The sequence below is a fragment of the Telopea speciosissima genome, chromosome 2 (assembly GCF_018873765.1).
Source record: "Telopea speciosissima isolate NSW1024214 ecotype Mountain lineage chromosome 2, Tspe_v1, whole genome shotgun sequence".
NCBI lineage: Eukaryota > Viridiplantae > Streptophyta > Magnoliopsida > Proteales > Proteaceae > Telopea > Telopea speciosissima.
In genome coordinates, this window is record NC_057917.1 from 77,007,326 (window position 1) to 77,018,784 (window position 11,459).

At 36.5% G+C, this 11,459-nt stretch overlaps 1 protein-coding gene across 1 annotated transcript; it reads left to right on the top strand.

Moving 5' to 3' along the window:
- The first annotated feature begins 1,320 nt into the window (after positions 1-1,320).
- LOC122653157 (la-related protein 6A) lies at positions 1,321-11,449 on the top strand. Its single transcript, XM_043847099.1, has 11 exons — positions 1,321-1,623; positions 2,687-2,768; positions 8,989-9,083; positions 9,304-9,375; positions 9,468-9,547; positions 9,638-9,722; positions 9,862-9,909; positions 10,019-10,087; positions 10,160-10,291; positions 10,908-11,001; positions 11,214-11,449. Exons 1-11 carry the CDS (start codon positions 1,432-1,434, stop codon positions 11,345-11,347), a joined length of 1,083 nt encoding a protein of 360 aa, XP_043703034.1. The 5' UTR covers positions 1,321-1,431; the 3' UTR covers positions 11,348-11,449.
- The last annotated feature ends 10 nt before the right edge of the window (positions 11,450-11,459 follow it).

The window sequence follows — 11,459 nt, forward strand, 5'->3', positions numbered from 1 at the left end:
TGTCTATGATATTTTAATAATTTTTGAGATGTCCATTATATTCGATAAACTTATAGGGGGTGTCCATGAAATTTTCCATTATTTTTTGGATTTCCCTAGGTTTAATGCTGCTTTAAGAGTGTCCCCTAGTGCACGGAATCCTACCTCCAAAATCGATGGGGTCCACCATTGTACAATTGTGGGAGCCATTTGTGGACCCCACAGAATCAATTGCCCATATCTAATTTTTTTTGGGTGAATAATTGCCCATATCCTTATTATGCGCAAGTGATGCTCCTAATAAAATGCAATTTGACCAAAGCAGTTCTCTTTATCCTTTGTGAAAGATTCCATTGACCTACTTTAACCAATTTTGCGTTGGAACAAGTGTAGTTCTCTTGATTGATGCTAAGTTTCCCAAAGTTTATCGATTTACAATTTTCGAAAAGTGAAATTTCAAAGCCTGACTATATAGCATATTTAATGGCTCCAAACTCAATGGGGGTGTTGGGATCTTATAGCTTTGATCGTTGCCCATCTTCTTGATCAAGAGTTTGGTTTTTATAAGGGAAGCAGTTTTCTGTATGGGATTGTAACCTACGCCAACACTCCCATGTGTCTATCTCTCTTCATTAAAACAAGAGGATAGAAATGTCTTTTCACATGAAGAGGAGAGAGATAGACTCATAAGAGTGCTGGTATAAACCACACTCCCTGAACTTTTTCCCTAATAATAATAATAATAATATATATAATAATTAATAACAAAACTCTTATATATAATAAATGATTGTAACTCTTTTCTTTTTTGGTATTGATAGCTTGGATCGTTGTCTATACATTTGTCATCATCATTTTCTAGTTAATTTAGAAAACTTTTTTTTTATTAAAATATGAAAAACTCATCCTCTATTGGGTGACAACATCAAGACTTCCATATGGAAGATTATAGAAATGAATATTAGAGACGTCTAAAATGAGAACAGACTGATTGAACTTATTGAAACTAACCGATCGAATTGATTTGGGATTGGTTTTACTTTTTTAGAAACTGTTAAACACAAACCAATTGACAAACCCAATTAAAATCAGAAAACCAAAAAAAAACCTGATAAATGGATTTCTATTCACCATAGCTTAAGGAAATTTTTTTTTTTCTTTTTTTTGGGATAAATGCCCTTAGGAGAAAACTTTAGTTGCTTCTCATGGCTTTTATAAATCCTAGGTCACACGACCCGGGAAATTTCTCACATTTCAAAACTTCCTGTAAGCACGTGCGGTTACCACGTGGGTCTGAGCTGGCCAGGCTTAATGGCCTATATATAGGATCTCTACGGGGACCGACGAGAGTGAGCAGGAGAAGAGTAAAAGCGCGGGAGCGTTCTTACGATCACTTGCTTCAGCTCCACCTCCTCTTCCATCCCCCTTTACTCTTTAAGATTTAAGTTCAAAATGGAAGGGGAAGAAGAGGTTAGCTTCATCACATCCCTTACTCCTCCTGATTCTGAACTCATGGCCATTGGTTCTCCGGACGATCTAGGGTTTCAAGAACCTGAGCAGTCGTTTGATATCGCTGCTCCTTCTTCCTCATCCAACGAACCTGTCGTTCTCACCGACGACCTCAAAGACAAGATCATAAAACAGGCGAGTTTTTCTTCTTGCATCTGGTTTTATTGATTCATTTGATCATGGATCGCCGAAGTAGTCTCAGGTCTTAATGCTTTATTCCTGTAGCTGCATGATGTTTCACAGTATCTCAAAATGTGATGGATTCTTAAACGGTTAATCTGTTTGACCCTCGAGCTATATGCTGGTATATTACTTGGCTTGTAGAGTGATTATACAGGGCTTTCTTTCTTTGTTAATGTAAATTTTGTTGGTTCATAAAACTTGGTATTTCTGCAAGTAGCTACTTCTCGATTCCCTTTTGTCTTATTTATTTATTTATTTTTAAATTTCCTTCTATTTGTTTTCATATATCGGTTCCCTACTTGGTTAGGGGGAAGTTTCATAAGTAAATGTTAAAGTCTTCATCTTTTGAGAACAAATCAAAGAAGCTATATTACATTAGAATGTTACGATCCTGAATTTTTTTTTTCGAAGATAATAAAGTAGATGAGAGATATATTCTCCTTTTAATGGGGCCGACAACCTAGTGATCTAGACAGTGGGATTTCTTCCACGTACTGCTCATTGACTTAGTAATTCTCTGCATTCCATGATGGCGAATTCTAGGAGTAGTTTGTCATAAAAAATTGCAAATTTAGGTGATAGTAAGACATTGTAGTGGATGATAGTTGGCTAATTTTGAAACATTTTCTGATCTAAATAAGCTACCTGATAAAATTATACTAGCTGGGAGAAGACCTAATTGAGTTGAGTCGAGTCTAGTTTAGTGGAACTATGATTTTAGAGTATTTTCATTCCTCTCCTTCTTAGCAACAACACTTTTCTATCTAGTTACTATAGCTAGTTGCAGTAGTACAGATTATCTGTTCCAGACGAACATTGTCTCTGTTTCATTTTCACTCAATCGCTTTATATTAGAATAATTTTGGCAGTAGTCTAGCAAGTATCAAATTTTTGGGTCTTTCTCGAGGTATATGAATGAAGTAGATTGGGGTTCTCTTGCTCCTCTATTTTTAACTTTCTGCTTCTTAAGACCTTTTGCAAGGATCATATTCTGAAGCATTTGATCTTTATGCAGGTGGAATACTATTTTAGTGATGAGAATCTTTCCACAGATAAGTTTCTGATGAGCCATGTAAAGAAGGATAAAGAAGGTTTTGGTATGTCATGTGAATTTTTCATGCCCTTGATTCACGGATTGTGATAATATATATCTTTTACAAATAAAAAAATATTGCTCAATGAAGTTACTGATATTCAGACCTCGTGTTATGGTATGAATTCATTTATGGTGGAATACATGTATACAAGGTGTTAATATTCGAACTCCAATAGGCAATGTTTCATATTCAGAGATTTACCATCATTATGAAAGTTGATGTTAGAGTTCTGGACTGAAAAGGACTTACTTGAAACTTTGAATGATTGTCTTTGTTTAATTGTAAGGTTTCCGAACAACACTTTTTCTCCTAGCTGGTTTATGTACATTTAAAGTGTTTAGATTCTAAAATAAGCAGTCCTACAGGATCTAGACTCCTGGATATTTTAATTCTAGTGCAGATGATACAGTTGCTTTTCCAATCAAGTATGAGTGCTTTTTGAACACTGCTGATATGTGGTGCGTTGGTTGGTATGTTTGTTGTATTTGGTTGGTGGCATTTTCTACTTTGTTATTTTTCTTTCAGTTGTCTTCAATTTGGTTTTGTCTTCCTAAGGTTAGTTTTTCAAAAACCAGCTTTCTCTCAGAAAACTTCAAGTTAACATGCATGCTTTACAGAAATTGTCTGCTTGCAAACCTTTGACTGGATTGAGGACCATGAAGAGCCCATGTTACAGATCATGCCAGTGATTGTTGCCCAGTTTACTGCTGCTGGTAGCTCATGTGGCAGCATATGATACTGCCTTACTCATCTGAGTCTGTCCTCTCCTTTAATATTTAAGATCTCTGTGTCAATGAATGACGCTGGAGATATGATCTCAGATAACCAGATACATGTTCTGTTTATTTGTAGACCTAACCTTTTTTGTATAACCATTTTGATTTTGCTGCATGTGTTTCTTATTTTCACGCATCAATGAAAAATACTTTTGATTGCCCAAAAAAATAGGGGATTTTTTTTTTTTTTTGGGGTCTATCCGGCACCAATATTTACCATGTGGCGGATTGGATTGAGATGAAATTTTGTGGACAGGTCTGGACCCCATAGGCCTTTTCTCAAATTCAGTAATTTCGACATGTCCAAGATGAAACAGGAGGCAAAACGAAATAATCTTTGTTTTGCCTAAAGTTTGGTCATGTCATTTCGGTATTTCGCTCTAGAAAATGCACTATTTGGTCAAAATTTCAGTCATTTTGTTTCGGCATTTCACTCGTTTTGGCCGTTTGCCCCTTGAAATGGCCAAGCGAAACTCATGGGAAAAAAATACACTGTTTTGGAGAGATTTTGCCAAAATTTTGGTATTTTTCTCATCTTAGTACCGAAATGGCGAAATGAAATGAGTTTTCGAACCTTGCTCACTTTTCAAGTTTTAGCCAAAACGGAGTTGGCCAAGTGTCAAAATAAATCTTTGAATATTCAGTGAAAAAATGAAGTTTTTCTAAAAGAAATAGACGGCTGAAAATACAAGGTAAGATGACAATACATGGGAGGGTTTATGATTGAATTTAGAGTACAAAATTTGGGATGTAGCCAATCTATACCAGTTCCTAGACATCCACAGCCCTTTCACATGGCAAAACTTGGTATTGGACTAGAGACTCTTTAGTCTTGCCAAGCGAGGATTTTTTTTTTTTCCTAAAAAAAAAGAAGGAATTATGTTTGAGCATTTCTGGTACCAACTACTTTGTTTGTCATGGATTTTACACTTGGTAGACAATTATAGAGTTGAAGAAGATGATGAACTAAAGCAGGTACTTATGACAGGTTGCCTTATCTAGATGTATCTCCTGGTGCAGCCAACTGTAGCTGTTGTGCCGAGATATTGGGATAAGTCTGAATGACTATGCAACCAACTGCTGACTGATTCTTTCTCCGCACATGGTTCATGCATTGTATTCCTTTTTTTTTTTCTTTCTTTAACTCACAATTTTGCATGCATTAATTATTCAATTAATTTTCATGATATTTTGCTATGAATTTTAGTTCTTATTACCAGACCATTTTTGTTGCCTGTCTTGTGAGATGGATGGCAATACTGTCCAAAAGGTGGCCCATCAACACCAAAGATTAATCCAACCTAACTTTCTTAATTAAGATATGGATGACAACTTTTGCTTCTGCATAGGTTGGGTTAGGTTTGCATGGCTGGATCCTGATGGATTGGTATTCTGGATTTTACCTTGATAGTTTTTATTTTCTTCCCATCCAACTAGTCTTTGGTTTCTCCACTGGGTTTCACCAAAACCTTGGAATATCCTCTCCTGCAAAGGCAGGGGGTAAGGCTGCGTACATTTGCCCCTCCTAGGCCCTGCAGGTGCTGGAGCCTCGTGAACTGGGACACTCTTTTCTGTATTCCATCCTTTGCTTTAGGTTTCTTCTTTTGCCAATTTGTGTAATTGGATATGTTTTTCAATGGCCAAATTATTTTACATACAAATATTTTTTCTCCAAGTTAAATTATGATTTTTTTGAAGATTATATCATGTGTTTTGGGTGTGGATAGATTTTAGTTTCATTTTCATATCTGAGTGATAGGTGTGGATTAACTTTATTGTTTCCATTGATAGTGGGTTTGACTTAGGGTTGAGTGTTTAATTTTATTTTCGGTAATATTGGATATTTAATTGTTGCCATCCCTATATCAAATATCAATATTTTACATTTGTTGCAAATCAGAATTAAACTAATCACATCAGGGATGAAGGAAGAAAGATGAAAGAAGAAGAAGAAAGAGAGGGAGAAGAAGTTGCCGCAAGAGAGAAGGAGAGCAGCCTGCGATAGGTAAATTAGAATACCTTCACGCAGGCAGTCTCTCAATATATAATTAATTTAGACAAAATAGAAAGCAAGGTGGTTAGGGATATATGAAATTACCCCTAACCCCTTATTTATTACAAGCTTACAAACTAAGGACAGAACTGATGTAAAATAACAGAAAACCCCCAAAACCCAAAATATAAGACTAAAATACCCCTAGTTTTCAACAACACTAATACTCATTTTCTGCCTCAAGGTTCATTTCATTACAAAGAAAAAAATGACTATGACTACTTAGGGGCTTAAGCTTTCAAAAATAAAAATTCTATTACAACTTACCACTATTTCAGTTGACTAGCCATAACTTTCCAAAATGGTCTAGAAGGCTGGTATCCAAACATTTTGGTATTGTTGAAGGATAATTGGATAAACTTCAAACAACTCAAAATTTACACCAAACTAAACCAAGAATAACCATGAAGGTAGGCAATGGGAGATTACCCCCCTGTACAATGACTCAGCATTCTTTGAAGCGTGAGATACTCCAACTTCGGTGGGATTAAAGGGGGAGGGGGGCATTGAAATTGCTACTTTTAGAGCTTGGCTTATGCTTAGGTTGTAACAGCTGATAGATGCTGATCATGACATGAGTACCTGTTATATATAGACAAGGAATTCTCATCATTCATTGAATGGATATTCTATTCTGTCTAATCCTGTTTCCTCTGTGTAAAGTTTTATCCATAAAGCAAGAACTGTTACCTTGATGTTTAGACTTCTGAATTCTCATTATCTGGATAGTTGAAAATCTATTTGCTGGAATGCTGAGAACTGGAAAATTAGGTTGGATGAAGTGAGGGATGAGCTTGGAGTTGTAATGAATCTATGGAACTTATATCATTTGTTTTTTGAGAAAGATAAATTGGGCAACTAGTGGCCTCAAGTCTGGGGTTTTGGTGATTTGCAGCTTGTTTGTTTTCTTATTATATTAGCTTTAACAGATATATTTGTAATGCTACTGAGATGAAATACAAGATATGTAGGAAAAAAAAATTAGCCAAAGCTACAGACACCCCCTAAGAGAAAAGAAAAGAAAAAAAACAACTCCTCAGCCTTATCCCAACTTAATGGGGTCGGCTACATGGATCCAGTAGAGACAGAAGATTAATATAAAAGTAAAGGGGAGGTGCACAAAACAGCGTCACAAACTCTAGGGGATCGACCCTTCCTAGCTAGATACTGCTTCCTAACTGCTCAACATCCAGGCCGCCAAATTGGAGTTTATTACAACAACATCATCACAACATCAAAGTCCAACTAAATGGGGTCGGCCATAAGGATCTTTGCTCTCTACTTGGCTCTATTAGAAGTCATTCCAGGAACAAGGCCTAAGCTAAGCATGTTTTTCTTCACCATTTCGCCTATGGTTATCTTAGGCCTGCCCTTGGCTCTTTTGGTTCCCTCAATCTGAATCAGGTTGCTCCTTCGGACTGGGGCATTTGAAGGCCTCCGTTGAACATGGCCTTGCCACCTCAAATGACTCTCTTTAAGTTTATCATGGATTGGAGCTACTCCCAACCCAACTCTCATATGGTCATTCCTTTCTTTGTCCTTCTTAGTTTTCCCACATCCATCTTAGCATCCTTGTCTTTGAAACACCAAGTTTATTTACATGACACTTCTTCACAGCCCAGCATTCCGCACCATACATCATAGCTGGTCTAATGATAGTCCTATAAAATTTTCCTTTTAAATTTTAAAGGGATACGCCGATTGCACAGAACTCAGGTCAAAGCAAACCACTTCATCCACCCTATCTTAATCCTTTGGGTAACGTCGTCTTCTACGTCGCCATCCTTATTTTCGTTTGATCCCAGATTTCTAAAGTGATCGTTTTGTGGGATCTCTCCTACTCACCAATATCCACCACCTCATTATCCATCCCAGAGTTGCTAAAGTTGCACACCATATATTTGATCTTAGTTCTACTTATCTTCAGACCTTTTGATTCCAAGGTTGATCTCCATAGTTCCACTTTGGTGTTAATCCTTGCTTTTGTCTTGTCTACCGAAACAATATCATCTGCAAAGATCATACACCATGGGACCTCATCTTGTATGTCTCTAGTTAGGTCGTCTGTGATAAGTACTAACATATAAGGGCTTAAGGCTGATCCTTGGCGTGTCCCAATTGAGATTGGGAATTTACTGCCTTGGCCCACCACTGTTCTAACGTTAGTCACCACATCAGCATACATATCTTTAATTTTGTCTACGTATTTAAATGGCACCCTTTGCTTCTGTAAGATATTCTAGATTAGCTCTCTAGGGACTCTGCCGTAGGCTTTTTCTAGGTCTATAAAGACCATATGGAGATCCTTCTTGCTTTCTCTATATCTTTCCATGAGTCTCCTAAGTAAGAAAATTGCTTGCATCGAGTATCTTCCTGGCATAAAACCGAATTGGTTTTCCTAAATAGTAGTCTCTTTTTCTTAGGTGGGTTTCAAATCCCTCCCAATATCCAAGCACTATTTCAGGGAAGATGGTGAGTATCACTCAATCATTTCCCAGTTTTATTATTTTTTTTCTTCTGATTTTTCTTTTGATTATGAGAAGCTTTACAATGAATGAAAGCTAGCTTTACATTTTTCCTGTCTTTTTTCCTTCGTTTATGAAAATTTTAATAGGTGTAATAGAATTGAGTATTTTACATAGTATATCGTTATGCATAGGCATACCAATCTAGGTATTCAGTGAAAAATTGTCAGTATAGTATTCAAGTGATTCTAGAAACTCATAATGCGCTATACTATGCAAAAAAAAAAATATTGGGGGATGAAGATGTTTATGATTTATGGTTATTAACTTCGAGTTCTCAATTATGTGATTTTGTTTTAAGAGCATGCTTTTGTTATGGAAGTTCGTGCATATCTCTGTAATTTTTGTAGACAGTATTACTTATTGTACAGATGGAGATGTATATAGTTGTGATACTTTTTCATACTATGATTGCAATCGTTTTGCTTCCCCTTTTTCCCCTTAAAAATTGCAATATTTGTAGATCATGATTATATGAACATACTATTATTTCAAGTGACTTTTTCTCTCTATCTGGAGGTTGCTATAGAAGATTCTCCTTGTTCATTTTAAAACTGGATATTCCTAAGTTGCCATGATATCACGGTTTGCTTGGCCAAGATAATTTTCTAATTTATTTAGCATGAATGCAAATGCACAAATCTCGAGCAGTGGTTATATTGTACATGGTAGTGATATGTGATTTTATCAATCATGTTTCATGTTCTGGGGTTAAAATAGATGATGCGAATCCACTGAGTCAGAACTTCTAATTCTAACTAGATTTTCCTCAAATTTCTGTTTGGAGAGAATGAAAATCTTGTCATGGATGTCTTATTCAATTGTTGAAGTGATCCTTAAAATTAATGATGTTTAGCTTTTTGCAGTTCCTGTGGCTCTTATTGCATCCTTTAGGAAAATGAAAAAGCTTGTTCGAGATAATTCATTGATAGTGGATGCACTCCAGGAATCAACGCAACTTGTAATCCCTCTCAGCCCTTCCCCCCCTTCTGTTTGACCTTATTCTTTCTTCTGAACCTAGTGTATGCAGAACCTTTTCTCTGAAGTGATGTTTAGAATCTTAGATTCTGTTTTCTTACTTTTTTTCCCCAGTACATTATTCCATCTTCTTGAGGTTCTGAAAGATATTTTCTTATGCAATTGAATGACAGAACTCATAAATTCATTTACCTCCACTATAGGTCTTAAGTTCAGATGGGAAGAAGGTGAAGAGAAAACATACGCTGCCAGTTTTTGAGGTGCAGGATGCAAAGGTATCTGTCTCATGGACATTCAATTCTAGTTCTTGTTCTTGTAATCTCTTATTGTTGAAGAATTATTCTTGTAACTAATTTGTGAATTCTAGTCACGCACTGTTTTGGTAGAGAATCTGCCGGAGAATTTTTCAATAGAGAGTATCAAGAGAATCTTTGGGGCTGCCGGCAAGTATGCCTTTGTCATAATCTCATGTACTCACATTTATTTTCCGTGGATGAAAATGCTAAATGTCTCTGTATGTTTTCTGAAAATTTTCAGTATAAAGAATATTTCTGTCCATGACCCACATGGCGCAGAGGATCCAACAAAGATCAGTAAGGCAAAAAAGTTGATTAGCGGAAAGGTATGGATATTTGTTTATATACTGGCTTGAGGTGTCTTTTCTCATGCTTGTCATGATTTTCTTAGTCTTTTTTGCTGTAATTATTCATTTATCTTTGTCTTTTTTGCAACCTCATCCATCCTGAGGCCTGTGTTTGTAGATACATGCTCTTGTAGAATATGAGACAATGGAGGGTGCTGACAGAGCTGTGAGCATCAAACTCTGCCCCTTATTTTCTTGTGCCTTCTGCTTATAATGTGTAGATGATTAAATAGATCTACTAGCTGTTTATCCTAGATTTCGGGTTATTGCCACAGGTTGCCACTTTAAATGATGAGAACAATTGGAGAACTGGTATGCGTGTTAAGCTTCTTCTCAAGAGAATGGTAATCATTTATGTTTACTTTCTCCCTGGCGGTCGAAATGTGTTGCTTCAATTTACTGATTATTGTTTTCAGGGCAAGTCTGGGCCGAGCAAAAAAGGTGGTAAAGCTTCTGAGAAGAGTAGAAATGCTCCAATATCTGATCCAGCAGGGGATGATGAATCCTTGAAATCAACCAATCACCATGATGAAACACCTGAACAAGAGGTCAGCTGTTCTAATATTATCTTAATGAATTTTTTTTTCTTCATCTTGAAATCCAAATCACCTGTAAAGGTGAAAAAGGAAATAGAGAGAATGCACACAAATCTTGAAGTCATAGCTGTGACAAATTTTGTGTTGACGGGGTCATAAAATACAGCTGTTTTAAGCTCAAGTACTGCGACACAACTCTCGGAATTGATGAAGAGAAAACAAGGGATTGTTATGAATATCCATTAAAAAATGACATCTTTTGTTCAGTATTTTGGCATAATATTCAAAATCTCATCATTCTCTGATAGCATTAAAAACAGAGTTTGAACCTGGCAAATATACCACATTGGAATGGTCTCATAATGTGAGCTCTGAGGTTTTTGGGGTCTCATAGTTGTGTGAGGTTCTTGATCTTGAGGGAAAATGGATGATTAGGTTGTTGGCAACTCCTTCAAGGTTAAAGAGAACCAAAAGCCCCAACTGGACAATCTCTTTCCTATTTTTTGAAAAAATTAAAAGAAATGAAGAACTAAATTTATCAAAAGCTTTCATGTACTGCAAGATTATGATGTGAGTGGTATCCTTCTAGTTATTGTGTTGGCTTTTGCTGCTTTGCTTTTTTATACAGGAAGAGGGGCACTTGCGAAGTGAGAGAACTGGATGGAGAAATCAAAACAGAGGTCGATCAAAGGGCCACAAACAGCATAACCATAATGGTCAAGGTAGTCTGTCAACTACTTTCTTTGTTTTGTTCTAACCTTTTTATTTTTTATATTCTCACGATTATTCATTATGGTGACACAAGTTATGCTTTGGAATGAAAGACGCATCCAAATTTGCTTTGTCTACCAAGAAGGAAGCTTCAAGGAATATTTCTTTTTAAATACTAATTTTTTGCCTTGTTAATCTGGAATTGTTCCTTCGTTCTTTCTAGGCCATGGAACTGTGCACCGTGCTCCTGGTGTTGAAGGTTCAAAGCCACCTCCAGGGCCAAGAATGCCTGATGGAACTAGGGGATTTGCAATGGGTCGTGGTCGGCCTCCTGTCTCTAATCAAAATTCAGCTTGAAGGGTTGTGGACATCTTCAAGATTTAGGCGTTATGCGAAAGAGTGTTGGTTCACTGTGGATTCTGTGTTTTTATCTGCAGAATACATAAGTTTGGTTTGGATCACTAGATGT

Excerpts from the sequence above, each read along its gene's own strand:
- LOC122653157 (XM_043847099.1), top strand. The coding sequence starts at position 1,432 with ATGGAAGGGGAAGAAGAGGTTAGCTTCATCACATCCCTTACTCCTCCT. Across the intron at positions 9,376-9,467 it reads TTGAGGTGCAGGATGCAAAG|TCACGCACTGTTTTGGTAGA; the intron begins GTATCTGTCTCA and ends TGTGAATTCTAG. Across the intron at positions 10,088-10,159 it reads AGCTTCTTCTCAAGAGAATG|GGCAAGTCTGGGCCGAGCAA; the intron begins GTAATCATTTAT and ends TATTGTTTTCAG.